We start from the raw sequence: 22,972 nt of genomic DNA, 5'->3' as shown, positions 1-22,972 counted from the left end.
AAATGTTTAAAAAATCCCATTTACAATAGCATCAAAAACTATAATATACTTAGGAATAAATTTAACCAAAGGCAAAAGATCTATACACTGAAAATTATGACCCTGATGAAAGATTAAAGATGAAACAAATAAATGGAAAGTTATCCCATGCTCATGGATCAGAAGAATCAATACTGTTAAAATGTCCATACTACCCAAGCCATCTATAGATTCTTTGCAATCCCTACCAAAATTCCAATGACATTTCTCACAGAAATAGGAAAAACAATCCTATGATTTGTATGGAACCACAAAAGACCCCAAATAGCCAAAGCAATCTTGGGGGTGGGGGGAGCTGGAGCCACCCTATCTCCTGATTTCAAACTTTATTATAAAGCTATCACAATTTATTATAAAGCTACCATATGCCAGTATGGTGCTGGCATAAACATAGACACACACACCAAGAGAACAGAATGAGAGCCAGAATAGTCTGAGTGAGAGTAAGAATACTCAATAGGGAAAAGATAGTCTCTTTATTAAATGGTGCCGAGAAAACCAGACATTCACATGCAGAAGAATGAAACTGGACCCCTATCTTACACCACTAACAAAAATTAACTTGAAATGGGTTAAAGATTTTCATGTAAGACCTTAAGATGTAAAATTCCTAGAAGAAAACATAGGAGAAATAGATCCTTGACATTGATCTTAACACTATTTTGTACATGACACCAAAAGCATAAGCAACAAAAGCAAAAATAAATGTGTGACTATATGAAACTGAAAACCATCTGTACAGCAAAATAAGCAACCTAGGGAATGGAAAAAAATATTCTCACACCCTATATCTAATAACGGGTTAATATCCAAAATATATGAAGAACTCATACAACTCAATAACAAATAATAATAAGTTTTTTTTTAATGGGCAGATCAGGATACACGTTTTTCCAGAGATACAAATGGCCAACAGATACATAAAAAGATGCTCAGCTCAACATCATTAGTCATCAGGGAAATGCAAATCAAAACCACAATGAAGTATCACCTCACACCATAATAAAATCGCTATTATTAAAAAGACATGAGATAACAAGTGTTGGCAAGGATGAGGAGAAAAGGGAACATTTGTGCACTGTTGATGGGAATGTAAATAGGCAAAACCACTATGGAAAAAAGTATGAAGATACCTCAAATAACTAATAGAACTACAATATGATTCAGCAACCCACTTCTGGTATGGATACAGAAGAAATGAAATCACTATTTCAAAGAGATGCCTGTACCCCTATGTTCACTGTAGCATTATTTACAACAGCAAGATATAGAAACAACAGAAGTGTTCATTAATGGATGAATGGATAAAGAAAATGCCATATATATGTGTGTCTATGTATATAGATTTACATATATATACGTATATGCATGTATGTGTATATGTATATATGTGTTTATATATATGTATACATATACACACACACACATATATATGTATATATATTTCAGTCATAAGAAGGAAATTCTGCCATTTGCAACATGTATGGACCATGAGGGCATTATGCTAAATGAAATATATCAAGAAGACAAATACTGTATGATCTCGCTTATAGGTGGAATCTTCAAAGGTTGAACTTACAGGAAGAGTGAGTAGAATAGTGGTTGCCAGAGATAGAAAGGGCTGGAGAAACAAGATGTTGGTGAAAAAAGGGAAAACTTCCAACTGTAAGATAGGGATCTAATGTACACTATGGTGACTATAGTTAACAGTACTGGCTTATGTATTTGAAAGTTGCTAAGAGAGTAAATCAGAAATGTTCTCTCCACTGCCCCACACACACAAAAGAGAATTATGTGAGGTGATGCAGGTCTTAACTAACTTTATTGTGGTAATCATTTTGCAATATATATGTGTATCACATCATGTTGTACACCTTACAATTACACAATGTTATATGTTAATTATGTCTCAATCAATCTGGAAAAAGAAAAATTTAACATTTTTTAAAAAAAGAAAAACAAAGAGGATCAAAGGAGAGGAAAATGCATTATCCTTAAGCTCTCATCAGGTTAAGTCTAGAATTTAGTGAACATTCTGCACACCTCTGAATGAATTCAGCACCCAGTAGTGGCTACAGTATCAAATATTTCAAGTCAGTTCCATTTTTTAAAAAAGGAGGGGAGAGAGCAACACAGAAAATACCTTCCTTATGATTTCAAGGCATCTTCTTTAAATTCTACATATTTCAGTTTTTTTATATATAAAAAAAAGCTTTCTTAAGTCTCCAATTCTTTTTTTTTTTTCTTAAGGACTTTTATTATTTTTTTTAACGTTTATCTTAGAGAGAGACAGAGTGTGAGTAGGGGAGGGGCAGAGAGGCAGAGACAATTCAAAGCAGGCTCCAGGCTCCAAGCTGTCAGCACAGAGCCCTGACTTGAATGCACGTGAGACCATGACCTGAGCCAAAGCCAGACACTTCAACAATTGAGCCACCCAGGCACACTTTGAGGCTCCAATTCTTAAGCCTTACTTGACACGAGAAAAATCAAAATCAATCTTTGATCTTCTGATATCTATTAATTTTTTTGATTTTTTAAAGTTTACTTATTTGTTTTTGAGAGAAAGAGAGAGAGAGAGAGAGAAGGAGGGGCAGAGAGAGGGAGAAAGACAGAACCCCAAGCAGACTCTGAACTGCCAGCACAGAGCCCCACATGGGGGTCGAACTCATGAACCACGAGCTCACTACCTGAGCCCAACCAAGAGTCAGACGCTCAACTGACTGAGTCACCCATACGCCCCACTATTATATTTTTAATTACAAAATTGGGGGGAAGGAATCTTTCCAAGTTCTTTCCATAACAGATACGTCTATCCTGTGTTGAACAACATCATAGAAGAGATGAAACAAGAATATCTACTTTGTAATTTTTTTTAATGTTTATTTATTTTTGAGAGAGAGAGAGAGCAAGTGGGAAAGGGCCAGAAAGAGAGACATAGGATCCGAAGCAGTCTCCGTGCGCTGAGCACAGAGCACGACATGGGGCTCCAGATCATGACTTCGGCAGATACCAAAGAGTTGGCTGCTTAATCCACTAAGCCACTCAGGAACCCCAAGAATATCTACTTTAAAACAGGCACTAAAACCCCTCAAGCATGCTTTACCACATCACACAATGGGGACTGACTTACATTTTCTTAATCTTAAAGTTCTGTTTTCTCAAGTAGTAGCAATTACTATTAACCAAATCACAAATATTAAAACAAATGAAAATGCAAAGCAATGTTCCCAAAAGTAGGAAGAGTACATTTAATGAATTTAATTGGTAGGACCCAGAAAAGAATACTCAAAGCTCCCTGATTATACTGGAAGGAGGCCAAGATTCAGAGCAAAAGGCTCCGGGTTATTCTTCAGAGAGGTCAGATCCTCTGGAGCTATGGGGAAGGTAAAAGTTGTTTAAAAACAGGGCAAACAATAAGCAAAGCATTCAAGTCGCTTAAGTATTGTTTTTGTTTACACATACAACTCAGAATTAGAAACGTAAACTTGCACGAAATTTAAATAATTTGCCTTTCTGCAAATATGCGTGTCTTCACCTGCTACATTATCCTTAGTCTTTTTTTCTTTCCTAGCTAAATATCAAAACATATTTCGTTATTACTTTTCAGTTACTTCAACCCTTACCTAAGCTTTTATGTGAAAAACAACCCGAATGGTCTGACTCAAGGCACAAATTGAACTTTTCTAGCCCCAGTTAAATGGTACATAATATAAACAGGTGGAAAAATAAAAACAGGTTGATTATCGGCAAAGTGTCCACAGTAAATATTAAGGGGAAATTCCCCAACAATAAAAATGAGATAAATTTACCAAACCCACTTTAAGAATGTGCCCTAATGTTAGAGATTCATCCCTTCTGAGGTTTTGTTTTGTTTTGAAGTAAGCTCTACACCCAATGTAGGGCTTGAATTCCCACCCTTAGATCAAGAGTTGCAGGCTCTACCAACTGAGCCTGCCAGGCATCCCTAGAGATTTAGAGTTAAATTCTGGAGAATTCTGACATGAAACAAAGGTGAACATTTTCTGGGTGGTGGAGATATGAATTACTATTTTTTTCTAGTATTTTTTTCTGCAGTCTTCACACAGCGTAAAGGTTGGGGGACGGTGTGAACTGCGAAGGAACTAAAGCGAAAGGCCGCTGCAAGTGACAGCGCAGGCCCAATACCAGGAGGTCAACCTTTTTCTCAGTCTCCAGTGTGCCTTTAGCTTCGAAGACCAGGAAATCTCCCAGCGAGTCACCCAAGGCGGGCCCCACCTGCCCCCGGTCTTTCCCGTCCTCAAGATGGCAGCTGGCGCGAAAACCCGGGGCGGCGCGCGGGGCACTCTGGGAGCGGAAAAAGGGAACCGTGGCGGCGGCCGAGCCGGAAGAGGAGGAGCCGGGCCTGGAGGATCCGCGAGAGTCCCTGAGGCTGCCGGTGTTTGCGGGTCGCGAGGAGCGGGGCTTGCCGAGCGGCGTGTGTCGCGATGCCGGAGCTGGCTGTGCAGAAGGTGGTAGTTCACCCCTTGGTGCTGCTCAGTGTGGTGGATCATTTCAACCGGTGAGCGGGTGCGCGGGGCGGCCTATCGGGATCGCCGCTGCTGAGTCACTGGCACGCTGGGACGGCGCGGCGGCCGCGGGGGTGCTGACGGGCCGGGGGTGGCACTGACTCGCCCAGGGGCCCGGACCACCCTCGGATCACGAAGCCTAAATCACCCAGCATCGTCCCCCCGTCCCCAACCGGTACTCCGCGGTCCGGACTGTCCTTTCCTTTTACCCAACTCCGTACGCTGCCAGAATATGGGGGCAAGCTTCATTTGGCCCTGATCCCCCAGGCCTCGTGCCCATCTGTCACTTCGTCCGCCCCTTTTCACCAGAAAGACTCGGTGCCTCGTAGGAAAACGCTGCAGATTTGTGCTTCTGTGCCTCTGAAGGCTGTCACCAAAATTCTGGTCTCAGTACCCTGAAGGGCTCCCGGGGAGAGCTGTGGTTTCTAAGCAGGAATCTGTTTTGATGGGAACTTAAAATGTAGATTAGTTGTCAAGTGTTTCTTTTAAAAATAAGAGCATTAGGAGATTTGGGCATTAATGAATAAAGATAAAACATTCCACAAATGTTTCTTCCGCCTTCGCTTTGCTTGTCTTGGAGCTGTTCCTCCCGCTGGACCTGTTACACGTGTTCATAACTTTTACAAGATAATTACTTGAATTGGCAAGTGTAAAGACAAAGTCAGTTGTTGAAGCACGTATTCTCCTGCAACTTGCCTTGTACAACTCCTCATTCAGCCAGAGCTAAAACAAAACAAAACAAACAAAACCCTCAAGACTCCTTAAGGCTTGGGGTCCCCAGTTCCACTGCTTTGTAGAGCCCTCAGTCTAACAGGATATGAGGGCATTCCCACTGTACAGTAGTTACTATTTTTCTCCATAGGAACTAGAGGTGCTAAGGGGGTGCTAATTTCAGTTCTGTTCAGATGACATGGTGCAGACACTACTGGCTGCTGTCATAACAGATGTAGGGTTTTAAAAACCATGGGTTTTTGTAGACCAAAAGAAAAGCACATGGTGTGGAAGTTTCCTTGCAAGTGTGGAAAATCAGTGCCTGAGATTTCCCAAAAATTCAGAATCACCAGGGATATAGAATCCTTAACTTGGTTTGACCCAAATCCCAAATTTAGTAAGCATTTATAAAGTTGCGGAGCCGTGGGGCACCTGGGTGGCCCAGTCAGTTGGGCGGCACCGACTATACCTCAGGTCATGATCTCACAGTCTGTGAGTTTGAACCCCGTGTCGGGCTCTGTCCTGAGAGCTCAGAGCCTGGAGCCTGCTTCGGATTCTGTGTCTCCCTCTCTACCCCTCCTCCGCTCACACTCTGTCTCTCTCTGTCTCTCTCAAAAATAATAAAAAATACAAGATTTTTTTCCAAGTTGTATGTTTAGAAAAATTAATACATTAAATACAGTGACTGTTAAGGAATTGTGGTTCGTTTCACATTGGCGTGACCTTTGTCTTTCCTTTGAACATGAAGTTGTTTTGTGTCTGTGCCTCATATTTGCTAGCGGTTAAAGGAGAATCCTATGTGAAGATCTCATTGAAATGAGATTGTATAAGTGAAACACTTGTAGCTCCTGAAGACAAAAATCACTGAGGAGGTTTGACAGGTAGATAGAAATGCTGAAGTAAAATCTTTCTCACTTGTTCAGCCCTCCTCTCAGTGTAATTACATCACCAGCTCACATCTGACCTCTGCCTGATTAAGCCATTCACAGAGACCAGATGGCACACACATTAACTCAGGGTCAGGACCCAGTGTCTGAGCCCCTAGATGGTACAAAGAATTGTAACTTCTAGTGGGGCTTGTCCTCGTGGGCTAGATAATCCAGAGAACAGTTGGCACACCAGACCATAAAAGTGGTTCTACATTAGCATCTTTATCTCCGAAAATATTTGAGGATCGAGAAGATGGGAAAAGTTTAAAGGAAAAAGCTGCAAAAGAAAAAGTGAAAGGTGGTAGCATAACTGAAATGTATTTTTCAAACACCAACCAAATAACATTTTAAAACTCTTAACGATCTGGGGAGTTTTTATTTTCTCCATTTTCATTTCTCCATTTAAGATGAATAACTGCAAACTTTATAAAGTTTGAAATGTTAACAAGCATGTGATTTCTTAGAAATAACAAGTGGGTAAAAAATGCCAGTGTACAAAGTTTGTGAATTACCTATTATATTTATTAAGTTTTAATATTAGGGACTAACCTAACACATTTGTTTACTGGGATTAGATCGCAGGTAAACTAACTTGTGTCTATACCATTGATATTTCCTGTTGAGTATCTGATTGTTGGCTTCACCTCTCTGTGTGCCTGTCAGACTGACCTTCTGCTTTCTCCCTCAGAATAGGCAAGGTTGGAAACCAGAAGCGTGTCGTTGGTGTGCTTTTGGGGTCATGGCAAAAGAAAGTACTCGATGTATCCAACAGTTTTGCAGGTACAAGACAACTTTTACATTTTTCTGAGCGTGGTTAAAATGTCAAACAGCTTTAAAATAAAAAAAGAAACCCTCATGGTTTCCATTTTTACTACAACCCAGAAATTCAATGGCAGAATTGCTAAAGTATAGAAAAGGGAGGCTAAAGAGTACTCACTAAACTGAATAGTAAATATTTTAAATTTCCTGACCAGAGAGTCTCCATTGCAACTGCACAGCGCTGCTACTGTAGCAGAAAAGCAACTGTAGACAGTATGTTGACAAAGGGGTAGCTATATTCTAGCAAAACTTTATAAAAGTAGGCAGCTCTGATGTCGTAACCTTGCAATCCCTGTAAACTGTTAACCATAGTCATGGGTTGGCAAGGGGAAGATGGAGAATATTACCTTTTACTCAGCATCATGAATCTTTACAAGAATGTATCCAGGGGCTTCTGGCTGGCCCAGTTAGTTGAGCGTCTGACTCTGATTTCAAGTCAGGTCATAATCCCAAGGTCATGGGATCTATCCCCACATCTGGCTCTGGGCTGAGCCTGGAGCCTGCTGAAGATTCTCTCTCTCTCTCTCTCTCTCTCTCTCTCTCTCTCTCTCTCTCTCTCCCTCTCTCCCTCTCCCTGGGCCCCTCTCCCCTGCTGGCATCCATGTGTACACTCTCTCTAAAATTAAAAAAAAGAATGTATCCATGTGTTTTATGATTAACAACAAAGAACAAAATAATTGGTCTGGAATAAACTGTAGACCTGAGGTCACAATCTCCAGTATCTGAAAGGACCGAGCAGTAATGTTATTTGTTAAAGGGAATTATTGGGAAGTGATAGGGCTTTTAGCAGACTGATGAGCTTGTGTCCCTGTTAAGGTGGGGACAGGAGGGTCCTCTATCTGGCTCTAGCCAGTTATTGCCAGGTCTTTCAGTTTCAAGAGAAGTGGAAGTCTGGATTTATATATGAAATCTCCCAGTTTTTAATGACAGCAACTTAAAAAGTAATTTTAATGCTGTGTTGAACAAGCCAAACATATCGATCAGATGTGGCCTTGGGTCTCCAGCTGTAACAAATGCCCTAGAGTTCTGTCTAGCACCCTAAACTACGTCTTACTTATTTTTTCTCCATAGTACCTTTTGATGAAGATGACAAAGATGATTCTGTCTGGTTTTTAGACCATGATTATTTGGAAAACATGTATGGAATGTTTAAGAAGGTCAATGGTATGTCTTGATTGATTGATTTTTTAAAGAAGGTATTGATTTATATCTGTGTGTATTTGTGTATGCATGCCCAGCTACATGCCTCTGGTGTGCTGTGGTTTTTTTTCCTTTTCTACGTATTCCCTTCTCTTTGTTTAATGTCAAGGGCTCTTTCACTTGGCTAGTCTTAAGTAAGACTAGTGGTAGTAAAGGAATGAGGTGGATTAAATGAGAAATTAGAGTAGCAATTTAAGACCAGATAGACAGGCCTAGGTTTTGGGTAAGAGATCTAGCCCTCTGCAGGGGAAAAGTGAAGCACTATCAAATGAAATCCACCTGCCCCTAGAGCTTAAGTACCACCACGGTAAATCTCTCTGTCACGTGTCATCTTTGTTTTATTTCCTTAGAGCAACCACATAGCTCTTAGAGCTCCCCCCACAGCTCACGGTTCTGTGTGACAGAGACTTGCGTTTGTTTACATATTGCCTTGGAATTGTTTTCTAGTTTCATGTGTGACTGGCCTCAACTAGTCTGAGATGTGGGTGTCTCTGGATTTCCCTCACTGCTTATTTTCTGAGAATTCTATTCCTTTTAGATTTCACAAGTATGTCAAGGCTTAAAATAGGTGTCTGGAATTTTGAAAAAGATAGAGAACATAAGAACTAGAGATCTTACCATCCTTTTGGCGGGAACTCTATATAGATCTTCATGTAACAGTTCAAAACCATTAATGTTTTCCTTCCCAGCCAGAGAAAGAATCGTTGGGTGGTACCACACAGGCCCTAAACTACACAAGAATGACATCGCCATTAATGAACTTATGAAGAGATACTGCCCTAACTCAGTAAGTTCGCTCTGTCTTTAAAACTCTTGAGTGATATTCCTTGCCTGCTAACTTATGTAAGCATTTGGATTTGGATAGCAAATCATTTCACTGCTTTTTCTCTATAAACTGCTTGTGTTGATTGGTAGCATTTTCTTTTCTTTCTTTTTTTTTTTTAGTTTGTTAATTAATTTATTTTGATTAACACTGTCAGTGCAGAGCCTGACTCAGCTGGGGATGGATGGGGTGGGAGGGTGAGATCATGACCTGAGCCAAAATCAAGAGTTGGACACTTAAATGAACTAAGCCACCCAGGCATCCCGAATTGGTACTGTTTTCTACAGTTTACACTAACCCAAGATACTTATAAGTAACAGTAAACGTGTGCTAAGTGCTTAATCCTCCCAATAGCTATATGGGGTTGTTACCCTCTTTACAACAAGAAAAGTGAGGTTCATGGTGGTTAGTAAGGTCTCATACATGTTGGGGATGGGACCAAAATGTTGCCTGTCTTGATCCGGACTTTCTTAGACTTGATAACCGCACTGTACTACCTCTCAGCTTGTTAATGGGTGGGGGCGAAGAGCAGAGAAAATGGTGGGATCATGTGAAATGTAGACTCATTTCTGCTGAAAATTCCAGCTCATGTCTGGTTGAATGAATGAATAGCTTTAGTAGTCCTCATCAGAAGGATGGCTGTGATTATTCCTTATGCTTGGTGTGAGCTGGTTGGCTAAAGTGTGTTTTTCTGCCAGGTACTGGTCATTATTGACGTGAAGCCAAAGGACCTGGGACTGCCCACAGAAGCATATATTTCAGTGGAAGAAGTTCACGATGTAAGTCATCTGGCTATGAGCCTCAGAGATTAGATTTTTTGTTTATTGGACTATTCAGATTTTTTGTTGTTTTAATCCTTTCTCTCTAACAAGGAGTAGTTTGTTGATTTCTGTCAACAGTTTGATACTATGTTTCTTTCCCCCTTGAGTTTTTGAATCGGCAGATTTTAGAAATTGACAGGACCATACAAATCTAAAATCCCCTTTTACAAATGAAATTGAGGCCCAGAGTCCTCCTCATACATTTGTCCAGAGATGTTGACAGCACAGTTAAGTGCAAAGCCTGGTGAGTTTAGTCTTAATCTAATGTAGTTTCCACTGTTCTGCTCCCCCTGGGCCAGCATTGCTTTCTCCTTGAGGATTTTCCTTCCCTGCAGACAAGATAGAGGTTTTCTAATTGAGTGAGTCAGAGCTGCCTGGAGCTAGATGGCAGGACCCATCTGTGTGATTTGACGCCTGAATGTTCCACTCCACAGCATCCAATACCTGCTGTATGGTCCATTAGCTTGCGCTTCAGGTGTAGACACGAAGAGGTACCAGAAGGTAGCTTTTCCCTATTTCCAAGAAAACTAAACTCTGATTCTAGGGTAGCACGTGGTGTGAAAATATATGTGTTTTGTTGTGAGCATAAAGTTTTGCACTTGAACTCAATCTTGAATTTCCAAAGTCAAAAATCTAAAGGATAAAGTCTGGATTTAGATAGGTAGTCTTTATCCTTATGTCCAGCTATTAAATCAGGAAAAAGATTTTAGGTTAACTCCCTGCAAATGTTCCTTGCACTGAGCTCTATCCGCCTGTTTCTCTTTTTGCCTTGCCACTAGGGAGCTTAGGTGAAGATTTATTGCCTTGTTGAAATAAGGCTTTCATCCTTGGTCTGATACGATTTTTAAGTTAATTTTACCCTGCCCTTTCCAAAAAGAGTTAGAAGTTCTTACACCCATACACACACACAAAAGCAAGATTTTTCAATAAGGGATGGAAGGGACATGAAGGCCATAACAGAAGATGAAGCCAAGGGAAAATGAGCACCTGGAAAGCCGTGCCATAAAGTCCTGGCCATTCTAGCTTCCAAAGTAAAGACATAAATGGCATTTGCAGGATTCGCACTGTCCTGGATAAAATAATTACTGCTAACATTTACACCACTTAATATAAGTTAAGTGACTTTCCCAAGGTCCCACAGCTCCCAAAGAACCCAGGCTGTCTGGCTGCAGAATGTGCCCTCACTGCTATGCCCTCCTGCCTTGGCAGACACTTCATAGCCTTTACAGAAGATGTACAGCCTCTTCTCTGGCACAGGGTCTGTGGAAAGTTGCTCCGCAGCCCCATCAGGAGGTCCCCAGGTGATACAGTGAACCACATCCCTGGACAGATCCTTTGATTAATTCAGGCCACCGGAAAGCTGGTTCTGACTGCATTGTTTTGGTGCTCTGGCATCACTGGATCTGAGGGACACTAGAACGTTAAAAGATTATCTGACATGAGCTTGTTTCCAGTACAGGTATTGTGTATACTGCCTATTCTAGAAAGGATTATATGCTTTAAGAATCAAGTTAATCAAGACTTCCTCGAGTGTCCATCCCCACAGTAGTCTTAAGGGATTGTCAAGATTTTCTGCGGAAACACTGGGCAGGGCCATTTGTAATGTCAGCTTAGAAGATGAAGCTTTCAAAGCAAACTCCCCCATTTCTGCCGGCACATGGAAACCTAGTTAGTACTGTACCCGTGAGGTGATGTGACTGAAAGCAGAGGAACCAAGGTGTGAGAAGGAATGGGTGTCATTGTGCTTGTGAGCAAATAACCAAGGTTAAGCCTCCTCTCCTAGGATGGAACTCCAACCTCAAAAACATTTGAGCACGTGACCAGTGAAATTGGAGCAGAGGAAGCTGAGGAAGTCGGAGTGGAGCACTTGTTACGGTGAGCCTCAGGATGGCGTCAGAGTCATAAGCGGCCCGAGAGGCTCTGTCAGGAGTAGAGAGATCTGGGCTCTAGGCCCGGAACATTTCTAGGGTGTCTTGAGTCACGATTTATGATTGTGGGTAATACATCTTGTTGGGCAACTGCAGGATTGACGTGACAGGAACAGATGTGTGAAGATGTGCAGATGTGTGCTCTTGCTGTGCGTGTGGTTCTCGGGGAAGGTAGCCTGCCGACAATCTATGTGTGAGGATGGATTTTTATTTTAAGATACTGTAACCCTCACTTAATTCAAAAGGGTCATCGTTTTTCTCAAATAAGATTCCTTCCAGTTCAAAATTTAGTCCTGACTGATTTAGGCTCCTCACAACATCATAAGGATGAGGATGGAGAAAATGGCACACTTTTCATGGAAGTTGAAATAGATAGTTTTGTGGGTTTTTTTTTTAAGTGAAATGGTTTCATTTTTAGTTCTCTCCTGTTTTTTGAGAAATGCCTTGCGATGAGAAAGATAAAATGTATGCCTCCAAATAAAAACAAAATTAAGGCACTTTATCTTGATAGAATGATGAAGTAACATTTTTCTTTTGAAAACTTGCCCCTCCCCACGAAGCTGGGTGTTTGCCTGGATTCTGAGACCCTGTGTGATAATACAATGCACTGATGCTTTTGCCTGCCTTCTTGTTACAGAGACATCAAAGACACTACAGTGGGCACTCTTTCCCAGCGGATCACAAACCAGGTCCATGGTTTGAAGGGACTGAACTCCAAGCTTCTGGATATCAGGAGCTACCTGGAGAAAGTGGCCACGGGCAAGCTGCCCATCAACCACCAGATCATCTACCAGCTACAGGACGTCTTCAACCTGCTGCCGGATGTCAGCCTCCAGGAGTTTGTCAAGGCCTTTTACCTGAAGACCAACGACCAGATGGTAGTGGTGTATTTGGCCTCGTTGATCCGTTCTGTGGTTGCCCTGCACAACCTCATCAACAACAAAATTGCCAACCGGGATGCAGAGAAGAAAGAAGGGCAGGAAAAAGAAGAAAGCAAAAAGGATAGGAAAGATGACAAAGAGAAAGAAAAAGAGAAGGAAAAGAGTGACGGAAAGAAAGAAGAGAAAAAGGAGAAAAAATAAAACATGTAGCTTTTTAATTTGTAAATTAAAATCTTATAAACTAACTCAGTGTGCCACTAGAGGGTTCTTTTTACTTTACGTGCTTGTTAAAAGCTGTACTGCTGAGAGCTCTCTGCCCCGGGTCACTCTTGCTGCAGCGTGGAAGGGAGTGCACAGAGGCACTGAGCTCACACCTGAACCGCAGCTTAGGCTGCCGTGTGTGTGGGACACGCTAGCTCAGGCTTCCGGTCATGTGAGAAAAGTGAGGAGAGGTAAACGGAACATTATTGGTACTCTTCACTCTTACCTATAAAAGTGGAAGTTGAATTTTCCCCATCTTAAAAGACTCTTGGGGTCTGTTTCTGGCAGTTTGCAAAATTGCAAAACGGAATGCATGAATTCTAGAAGTGCTCTGCCTTAGAACACCCTGAGTCCTGACCCTCTGAACTCTGTACCCTCAGCTCTGGCATTCTCAGGGCTTGGGATCCAGCCCCGAATATTGTTTACCTTTGAAGACACAATTAAATGACTTGGTTTTTAAGTCTGTGTTCTAGTCATTTTTGATTCTGGGAGTGGCAGTTGTTCTCACAAGCAGCCAAGACTTCCTTTTTCATTGAAGTTGCCTTAAAGAGTTATTTTAGGGACGCCTGGGTGGCTCAAACATTTGAGCATCCGACCTCAGCTTAGGTCATGATCTCGTGGTTCCTGGGTTCAAGCCCTGTGTCAGACTCTGTGCTGACAGCTCCGAGTCTGGAGCCTGCTTCAATTCTGTGTCTTCCTCTCTCTCTGCCCCTCCCCTGCTTGTTTTCTGTCTCAAAAATGAATAAACCTCAAAAAGAAATTTTTATTAAGTTATTTAAGACTTGGAACCTTTCATGAAAGAGAGTCTCCTTTGTTTAAAAACATCCTGATGGTGTGAAGAGCTCTCAACAGCCCAGAAGACCTGTGTCCTAGTTTGTGCCTCAGGTTTGTCATCTGTGAAGTCCCTAGAGCAGTTCTTCATAAGGGGCATGGTTACTGCGGTAGGTGCAGGTACATTAGACCACAAGATTGGGGGGGGGGGGGGGGGGTAGGTTACTGAGGATGGAACAGTTTCCCCAAAACAAGTGCTCAGGGCTCAGAACAAATAAGGTACTTAATCATTAGACCTACAGTAGGTCCTTTCATATTAATTTCCTTTCTTAAGCACTTAGAACTTAGGGGTTCTCCAATGTGCTAAATGGACTGTCAATGTTCAAAGATTTAAGAATATAATAAAATGGCACTAAAACTAAGTCAACTGAATCTCAGAAACCACTTTCCGGTGTTCTAATGTCTCAAAAAGTTACCAGAAACCTCCATCTTTATTCTAAAGAGCTATGGGGTGCCTGGGTGGCTCAGTCGGTTGAGCGTCCGACTTCGGCTCAGGTCATGATCTCACAGTTCGTGGGTTTGAGCCCCTCAACAGGCTCTGTGCTGACCGCTTGCTCAGAGCCTGGAGCCTGCTTCAGATTCTGTGACTCCTTCTCTCTCTGCCCCTCCTCCACTCACGCTTTGTCTCACTCTGTTTCTCAAAAGTAAGTGTAAAAAAGAAAAAATTTTAACAAAGAACTAATTAGTAGAAATCAGGAGTTGACAGTATAATATGTAGATAAACTTTTATTCTACTCAATAGAAGCATACCCACGTAAGGGCTGACTTCAAGGTTCATTAAGATTTGGAGACAAAACAGATGGTCAAGGAAAGAACTATGGAGAACCAACTTTGCTTGTCTATTTCAGCAGGCAAAAGTCCGGGTTGTTGTACCTTAACCGAATAAAAGAAATTTGAAATAAGTCAAAGCCTGAGATATATTTCAAACCACACGAGTGGTGAAGAAGCTTTTGAGATTTCGTTACCAGGTTTCAAACAGAATTGAGGAACCTGGAACATTAACTTTGCCTGGCAAATGGGCAGGAACGAGCCAGTATGTTTCTGAGGCTAGCTGGGGAATGAAGAGGTCATCCCAAAGAGTGTTACTTATGTAAGGTTCAGGGGGCAGTTAAAGACCACACAGGATTCAGCCCAGATAAGTAGTATAATCTGTACTCAAAAAGCTTTCCAGGGTCTTGTAACAACACAGTGCCACAGGCTTTTAAGTTTGTCACCATTTCATAAATTGGAAAGTTTGTTGAACATCTAAGACCATGGAAATACCTAGGCCTCATTCCTTGTTGTATTTAATACTTGTTCCTTAATATATTTAATACTTTGGGCCACAAATGGGCAAAATTAACTTTTTCTTTTCTTTTTTTTTTTTTTTTTTTTTTTTTTTAGTAATCTCTACACCCAACATGGGGCTTGAACTCACAACCCTGAGATCAAGAGTCCCATGCTCTACCAACTGAGCCAGCCCGGTGCCCTCAATTAACTTCTACCATTCTAACAGGATCCTCTATTTCTACCAAAAACAGTTTGTAGCCTCTAGAGTCACTTAGGCTCATTTTCTAAGGCAAAATTGACATCCTATATAAAAGAGTGACCCTCATAAGGTTATTGATGGAGTCTTGCTTATACAGATAGCAGCTGAAATGACTACAAAACCCATGACCCTCACCTGGAATAAAGCCTTGTGTTTGTATAGCGTGGCCTTCTCAAGATCAGATTTCTAAACTACCTCCATTTTTAAAATTACTGAAAAAATATGTCCTGGAACAGGTCTGATCCAAAGTCTGGATCCTGCATCCATAGTTGTTAACAGTGCTTTCACTTCCACTTTGAACGAACGCTGCAGACTGACGGATTTTGTGTGATAAATAACATCTGAAATATCCCTGAACTTAGAAGTTACTTATCCTTTTGTCTTCTTAACGTTTATTCATTTTTTAGTGAGAGAGAGTGAAAGCACAAGCGGGGAAGGGGCCGAGAGAGAGGGAGACACAGAATTCGAAGCAGGCTCCAGGCTCCAAGCTGTCAGCACAGAGCCTGATGCGGGCTAGGCCTCCTGAACCATGAGATCATGACCTGAGCCAAAGTCGGACACCGAAGTTAGTCCACTGACTGAGCCACCCATGCACCCCAGAAGTTAGTTGTCCTCAATGTAAAGATGGAAACTATCAGAATGGAACAACTTTGGGCCAATGAATTCAACGTTAATTCTGCTCAGCCCACCAATCACTAAAGGGACAAAAGAAAAGTAATCCTGTTGAGGAGCTACCATATTCTGTCACCAAAGTGCTAGATGCAAAGTAAACCTTTCCAGCAGGAAAACAGCAACCTCAGAATCACACTCCAATTTCTGGAGGACCCTGCAACTATGAGAACACAGCCATGTACAACTGCTTTTACTTCAAACAAAAGACAGAACACAGGCCCTCATAAAAGAATGAGATACTCTACTCACCAGGAAATTATGAGCAGGATATTTCTTCTACCATTTCCTTACAAAAATATCTGCACAGCATAAGTAAGACTTGGAATGGAACACCTGTCTGGTAGCTGGTAAAGTGTGCAACTCTTGATCTCAGGATCACGAATTCAAGCCCCACATTGGGTGAAGCTTTATAAAATAATAATAATAAGACTTGAGAATAAGTTAGCGTTGTTAAACTATAACACACTAAGAAAACTATTTCATCTGCCCCGTCCCCAGAAATGAAATTAGTTGGGGCATGCTTCAAAAGCAAGGAAACATTTGATTTATGTGAGCCACAGCTTTTCTAAACAAATTCATTCCAAATTATTATATATAAGATAAGGAAGTACCGATTTGCATATCCTTATGCTATTCAACTCTGTATTATCGATGTTTGCCTGGGAGCAACACAGAGTTCAGATCTTTCAAAAAATAATAGATATTTTTGTTGGGGGAGTGGTATAAAGTGACTCAGATGGCAGAGAAATGTAAGTGGGGAAAGAAAATAGAGGAAAAGAAAGGAAGGGAAGACCAGGCAAGTTAATGTTTCCAGGGCCTAAATCACAAGAAATCTTTCTCAGCTTTCCTCTTCGGAGCCAATCTGTTCTTTGACACTAGAGGGCACCATTGACTAGGTTCACCTCTTGGCCAGAGAATCCTTTGCTTGCTAGTTGAGCACAGAATTGGGAGCCTTCCCTAGACTTGCTTCCCATCACTTTTGCTTTTCGCTGCAACTATCCAGACAAGATTTCAAAGGAATGTGGAGAGTGTACGGGTGCAAAAAGATTGGGTCAGGTTGCCATACCTCCACCCTTGCTGTTCTCCACCCACAGTACTCCTAGGGCAATGAATAAACAAAGTTTTCTCACTGCCCTTCAGATAGCTCATGCTTTGATTTTCCTCGCTGCTGATACCACTCCTGATTTCTTTAAAGACCGTATTCAGTAGTGTGCTGATAAATGTGAAACGAGTAGTTCTCCAAAAGGGGAACAGCAAGGGGGGAGAGACGTAGTTTGATTTGTGGCCTCTTGCCCACTTCCCTGGTGTAAATATTCTCACCATGGCTTGATTGCAAGACACCAACGTTAGTTGGGGAGGGATGCATGGTAGCACAGTATTACAGAATATTACCTAAGTACAGATACAACAGACAAAAATAACACACATGAAAGTAAAATGCACTAAGGTAATTAGGATAAGATGTATTTTGAGTATGACCTTTATAGAGAATAATTTATTTCAATGTAAGTTTATACAACTTACCTACTGCATTATTGTCTCTGGGAATCTGTTTTTAAGGTGCCCTCCGAGTGGTTCCTGTACACATGGAAGTGAGAGAACCTTTATTTTGATATGGACAAATCTATCCATTTCTTGCCTATAGGTGGCATTCTGTGGATCCTATTTAAGAAGTCCCTTCCCAGCTCAAGACCTCTTCTCCTACCCAGGTCTATCACACTCTACAAAGTGTCTCCCTTCGCAGATTAGCTCCCATGTCAACCTCTATCGACACACTACAGCTAAAGTCTGATCACTAATAACATAGTGTGGCTACTCTTTTAACCAAAATAAACCAACTTAGGTCCTTACGTGATCTATTATCCCTTCTTTCTAGATTTTCAACCCTGGCTTTATCCCTACTCATACCCCTCAGCATATAAACACTCAATTTTCTTCCATTTCTCACATACACACCACACACACACACACACACACACCCTCTGTCCTGGTTAATTTCAGCAAATAGCCATTTATGTTTGCTGCCGTCTCTTCTTTATCTTCTGGGCATTTTTTAAAAATTCTTATGCAGTCCATCTTTTGTCCCCACCAGACCACTAACAGCCTGCACCAAAGTCACCAGTGGCTTCCATTTTGCCCATCCAGTTGACCCCTGTCAGCCCTGACCTCTCTTGACCTGACCTCTGAAGGCTTCTCTCCTGGTACCAGTTCTGCTTCTCTGGGACCCCGGAGCTCCTTTTACTCAGACTCCTCTAAAGCTTCATCTTACTTAACCTATCATTTACAAATTTTTTTAAGTCTTGATCTATATGATGCTTCTAATTCCAGTACTCATTCCTCTTCTTCATGCCGTATCTGGCAAGTCACCCACTGACCCAGAATTTAGGAGTCATACTGGCCAGCCTCTGCATTCAGCCACCTGCTGGTCCTACCACGGGGACTGCATGTGACAGCTGCCCTCTGCATTTCTCTGCCGCTGTTCAAACATTCATCTCTGTTGATGGGGTTGCTTACCTGCAATTTCTGCATACTTTCTCACCTTCCTTTTCCATATTTTATCCTCACAACAGAATCAACTTGCCTGGAAGATGAATCTCTGATGGAGAGGACTGCATGAATCTCACTCCTCAGCTCATGACTATCATCATCATCATCATCATCACTTTTAAGACCCCTCTTGCTTGAACTTTTTTTACCTTTCTTGTGATTTCCACTATAAACCGCCCCCCCCACACACACACACACATACACAAGTGATAGATGCTTAAATGTGTTTAGTAAATGTCCTTAGATGTGGATGAGTCCTGGAAGAATCTACAGTATAATTTTGTATGTGCATGCATTTAAATTTACATTTATGATATTTTCTTTTTGATCTCATTCTTCCCTACCCTTTTAAAATTCAAAATATTTTAAAGATAAGACATGTCTTCATTGTTTTATGGATAGACACATACCCTTCATAGCTCTTCATTGCTTGTAACAAAGATAATACTCTGTGGTCCTCAAATCCTAGTTCATATTCCTTGTTCCTGACCTACCACAAATAATACTTCCCATCCCTTTTGCTGCTAGAGACAGCCACAGGGCAGCCCAGACAATGAGGAGATGTGAGTACACGCATCATAAAGCCGCTTCTGCATCTCCCTCCCCCCTCCCCTTGGCAATAGAGGAGAAACATGTTGAGATTCGCCCTGACCTGCCAATCTCATTCACACCATTCCTGCTTACCCTCTATCAGTGCTCAGCCACACCAGCCCTCTACCCATTTCTGGAACATGCCAGTCTCCCAAATCAGGCCACTGTACCTGATGGGCCCAACCCCAGATGTAGCTCTTTGCTTGACTGGCTCCTTCCTAGTTTCCAGGTCTCCAGGCCGAAACTCCTGTTTTGAAACGCTCTCCCTAAGGTCCAGTCTAAACTAGATCCTTTCTCCCCTGTCCCGATTGCCCACACTATTCTCTATCCTATTTATCCAGGGTACAGCATGGCGACTATAGTTAATAATACTGTATTGTATACTTGAAAGTTGCTACGAGAGGAGATCTTAAGTGTTCTCATCACAACACAGCCTTAAATGTTCTCAATGACAACAACAAAATGGTAATTATGTGAGGTGATGGATGTGTTAACTAACCTTATTGTGGTACTCATTTTGCAATATATACATGTATCAAATCATCATCTTGTACACTTTGAACTTACACAATATTCTATGTCAATCATGTATCAATAAAGCTGGAAAAAATACCTATCAAGGGGCTTCCCATGCCCCACGGCAGACAGCTGATGCACCCAGGGTGCGTGCCCTGTGGGAGAGCAGGGACAGGATAAGAGTCAAAGTTCAATGCATGAGCTGCTTCTCCCCACCCATATACCCTATATTTTAGCCAGTGTGAAACAATTCCAAGGAGTTGGCAAACAATCATGACTACAGAATCCAAAAGTTCAAGGGTGAAATGAATTCCCTCCCAGAACAAACAATGCGTCCACATGGACGGCCCAGCAGGGCCCAGATGCTCATGCAAAAGGCCACTATTGAGGAGGGAGATGTGCCCCTTGGGCTGATGTCAGCGGGAGTCCTGGAGCTGCAGAGGCCGAGCTGCAGAGGCCATCCTTCAGGCTAGTTCACTGCTGTAATGGTACCACCTATCTTGCTGCTCACCCTGTAATTACAAAGGAAACAGACCCAAAATTGTCCTTGAGAGACTGGACATGACTCTGGCCAATTGGGTTTGGCCAGAGGCCCAGATAAACACTAATGACATCCCTAGGCAGCGTGCTAGTCACAGGCTGGGCCAGACGCAAGGTCTCTGAGCCCATCAGTGCTGCTGGGCAAATGATGTCAGGCTGTGGAATGGGGGGGGGGGGGGGGCAGGGACTGAAATTACTCCGCTTCCCAGTATTTGTTTTCCCCAAGTACAGGAAGAAGAGCAGTAATGGTACCTTCCTGCCTATATTCCTAGTTAGTGTGATGTTTTTCATCTACAGATAATAATCTCCATGCTCTGGCTCTTTCATTTACTAAAAATCATAGCCACATTCAGGACCCAGGACATGGAAGAGACGCTAATCCAAGGACACTTAATCTGACCTAGGAATGGTATATTAGTTAGCTCTTGCTGTGTAATGAATCGCCCTAAGATTCAGCAGCTAGAACAACACACACTATGATCTCACGGTTCCTGCAGGTCAGGAGCCCCAGCACAGCCTGGCTGGGTTCTCTGCTCCTGGATGCTCACAGGTGATAATCATGCTATCAGCCGGGCTGCAGTCATCTTAAGGTTCCATGCACATGTGGTTATTGGCAGGATTCAATTCCTCATGGGCTACTGGACTGAGGATCTCAGTCTCTTGCTGGCTATTGACACGGATCTGCCCTTAGTCCTTTGCCACATGGGCGTCTCCAACACAAAAACTTACTGCGTCAAAGTGCACGAGCAGAGAGGGCAGTGGAGAACCAACTAGCAAGGAGGGGGTCACAATCCTTTGTAATTCAGTCACAGAAGGGACACCCATCACCTTTGCCATGTGCCATTGGTAAGAAGCAAATCACAAGCCTAGCACCACTCAGGTGGAGGGATTATTAGCCCACTAGCATGTGAACACTGGGAGGGAGTCATAAGGGGGCCACCTAAGAAGTGAGCCTTCCACTGATAACGAACAAGGATTCACCAGAGTAATCCACAACAGGCTACTGTGGGTTTTCCTTTTTTAAAATTTCAGTGCCTAATTAATGTGTTAGAATGAAGATAATATTAATAAAAAATGCAGAAATAAAACATTCTCATGTTTATAAACAGGACTACCTATTGGCTTTGGAGAGAGAAAAGCAAAACAAAGCAAAGCAAACCCCGATGAACTAAATCAGAGCTCTGAGAGAAGTGAGGCATGATGGGCTTAATCATGGCCAATTAGCAAAACTTCAATAATGACATGAATTCATCTTTGCTCCCAGCCAAGACTCCATTAAAATGATAGTGAATGAATGTAAAAGATTTCCCACTTTTCCCTGGCCACTTGGCCCAATTTGAGAGAGAGCACCTGAGAGGTAGAAAAGAGAATTCAACTTTTAGGCGGAAAGCAGAGTGGCCAGCAGCAGGATCCCCAGCCAAGATTAGTGTGGAAGGAGTTTAGCCAAGGAGAGTTCTGGTGAGCCAGGAACGACTCGGACCCGAAAGAGGTCGGAGTTAGTGCCACAGGAGTAAACACGGGCAGATTAGGTGAAAGTCAAGTCCCCTTTGGGACCCCTATGCACAGATGGCCAGTTGCAAGCTGCCCCCTCCTCACACCCCCTGCCCCGGGAGATCTATCGAAGGAAAAAAAGTTAACGGAGATGGCAGATTAACCATGCGTTAGCCCTCTCCAGCCTAGCTAAAATGACAGTAAAGAAAGCTTTATAGAAGTCTTACTCCACTTCAGTGACGTTCAACACAGTGTTAAAAGGTGGAAAGCAGGTGGAGGCGTCTAACTGGCCATGCAGAAGCCTTACCCTAAAACACTGCAGAGGGAGATGCAGGGGAGAAATGAATGAGCCCCCCGAGAGACTCAGTACCTGGGGCAGCAGGAGGGCAGGAAGAGAGCTGACAACCGGGGTAATTAAAATTAGTTTCTGTTTGGAAGGGTGGGGCACCCAGGTCCCCCCGACCAGCACCCCAGCCCCAGCCACAGAGCCTAACTACCGCCCCTCTGCCAGCTGCAGACCAGGCTGAGGGGGGAGGTGCAGGGCTCAAGAAAGAAAAGGTCAAGTCAGTGGCCGGGACTCTAAGAACCTAGGTTCCTTCCTTCTCCTTACTCCCAAGAAGCCCACGGGCAGGTACTCCAACCCAGGTACATCCTTCCCCTCAGGCAGGGAATAGAGGATTCATCTCTGGAGAAAATGGTCACCCCAGAGAAAAAAACATGTGAACAGTGACATTCAGGTCCCACTGTAAGGGTCCGCTTGCCACCTAATCCTCTTCCAGCAAAGACCAGCGGGCAAGAGACCACCCCGGAGTGTTTTCTTCTGAAATATGGAAAGCCACCGAGTTTAAGGAAGGAGTTGTTTTCTCACTCTGTGCCGTTTCCGAACGGTTTTGTAGCTGTCTCCACCTGCCCTGTTGGGACATCCATTCTAGAACCTTATCTTTTGAGTGGCAGTTTGGGCCCCGGCCTGGGGTGACCTAGGAGTATCACAGATCCAGGCCAGATCCAGGGATGGTTTGTCTGGATGAGTTTCTGCCTCCGTGTTTTTCAAAGCCACAGCCAGGTGCAGAGCACAGGCAGTCCGGTTTTGTTGCAGTTTGCTGGTTGGCCTGCTTGCATGAAACAGGAGGGAGTAGTGGGCTGGTGCCCAAGCCCTGTCTGTACAAGAGCTTACTTAGACCCCTTTACCCCACTGCGGCTCACTCCCAGCCACCACTGCCAGGCCCTGGGCGTGGCACACCCACTTGCAATCTTGTTCCATTTGCATTTTGTTCTATTTCTGACCCTTGGAAATCTTTAT

General features: G+C 42.8%; 1 protein-coding gene across 1 annotated transcript; it reads left to right on the top strand.

Annotated features, from left to right (window-relative positions):
• Positions 1–4,382: 4,382 nt before the first annotated feature.
• On the top strand, positions 4,383–13,416 carry PSMD7 (proteasome 26S subunit, non-ATPase 7). The gene is made up of 7 exons (XM_045443348.1): positions 4,383–4,576; positions 6,912–7,003; positions 8,114–8,206; positions 8,932–9,029; positions 9,764–9,844; positions 11,670–11,761; positions 12,452–13,416. Exons 1-7 carry the CDS (start codon positions 4,503–4,505, stop codon positions 12,894–12,896), a joined length of 975 nt encoding a protein of 324 aa, XP_045299304.1. The 5' UTR covers positions 4,383–4,502; the 3' UTR covers positions 12,897–13,416.
• Positions 13,417–22,972: the final 9,556 nt, after the last annotated feature.

The sequence above is a fragment of the Leopardus geoffroyi genome, chromosome E2, assembly GCF_018350155.1.
Source record: "Leopardus geoffroyi isolate Oge1 chromosome E2, O.geoffroyi_Oge1_pat1.0, whole genome shotgun sequence".
Lineage (NCBI taxonomy): Eukaryota > Metazoa > Chordata > Mammalia > Carnivora > Felidae > Leopardus > Leopardus geoffroyi.
This window is presented reverse-complemented; position numbering and strand designations above follow the sequence as displayed.

Coding starts and splice junctions, on each gene's coding strand:
- PSMD7 (XM_045443348.1), top strand. CDS start 4,503: ATGCCGGAGCTGGCTGTGCAGAAGGTGGTAGTTCACCCCTTGGTGCTG. Junction 9,030..9,763: donor AGAGATACTGCCCTAACTCA/GTAAGTTCGCTC, acceptor TTTTTCTGCCAG/GTACTGGTCATTATTGACGT. Junction 11,762..12,451: donor GGAGTGGAGCACTTGTTACG/GTGAGCCTCAGG, acceptor TTCTTGTTACAG/AGACATCAAAGACACTACAG.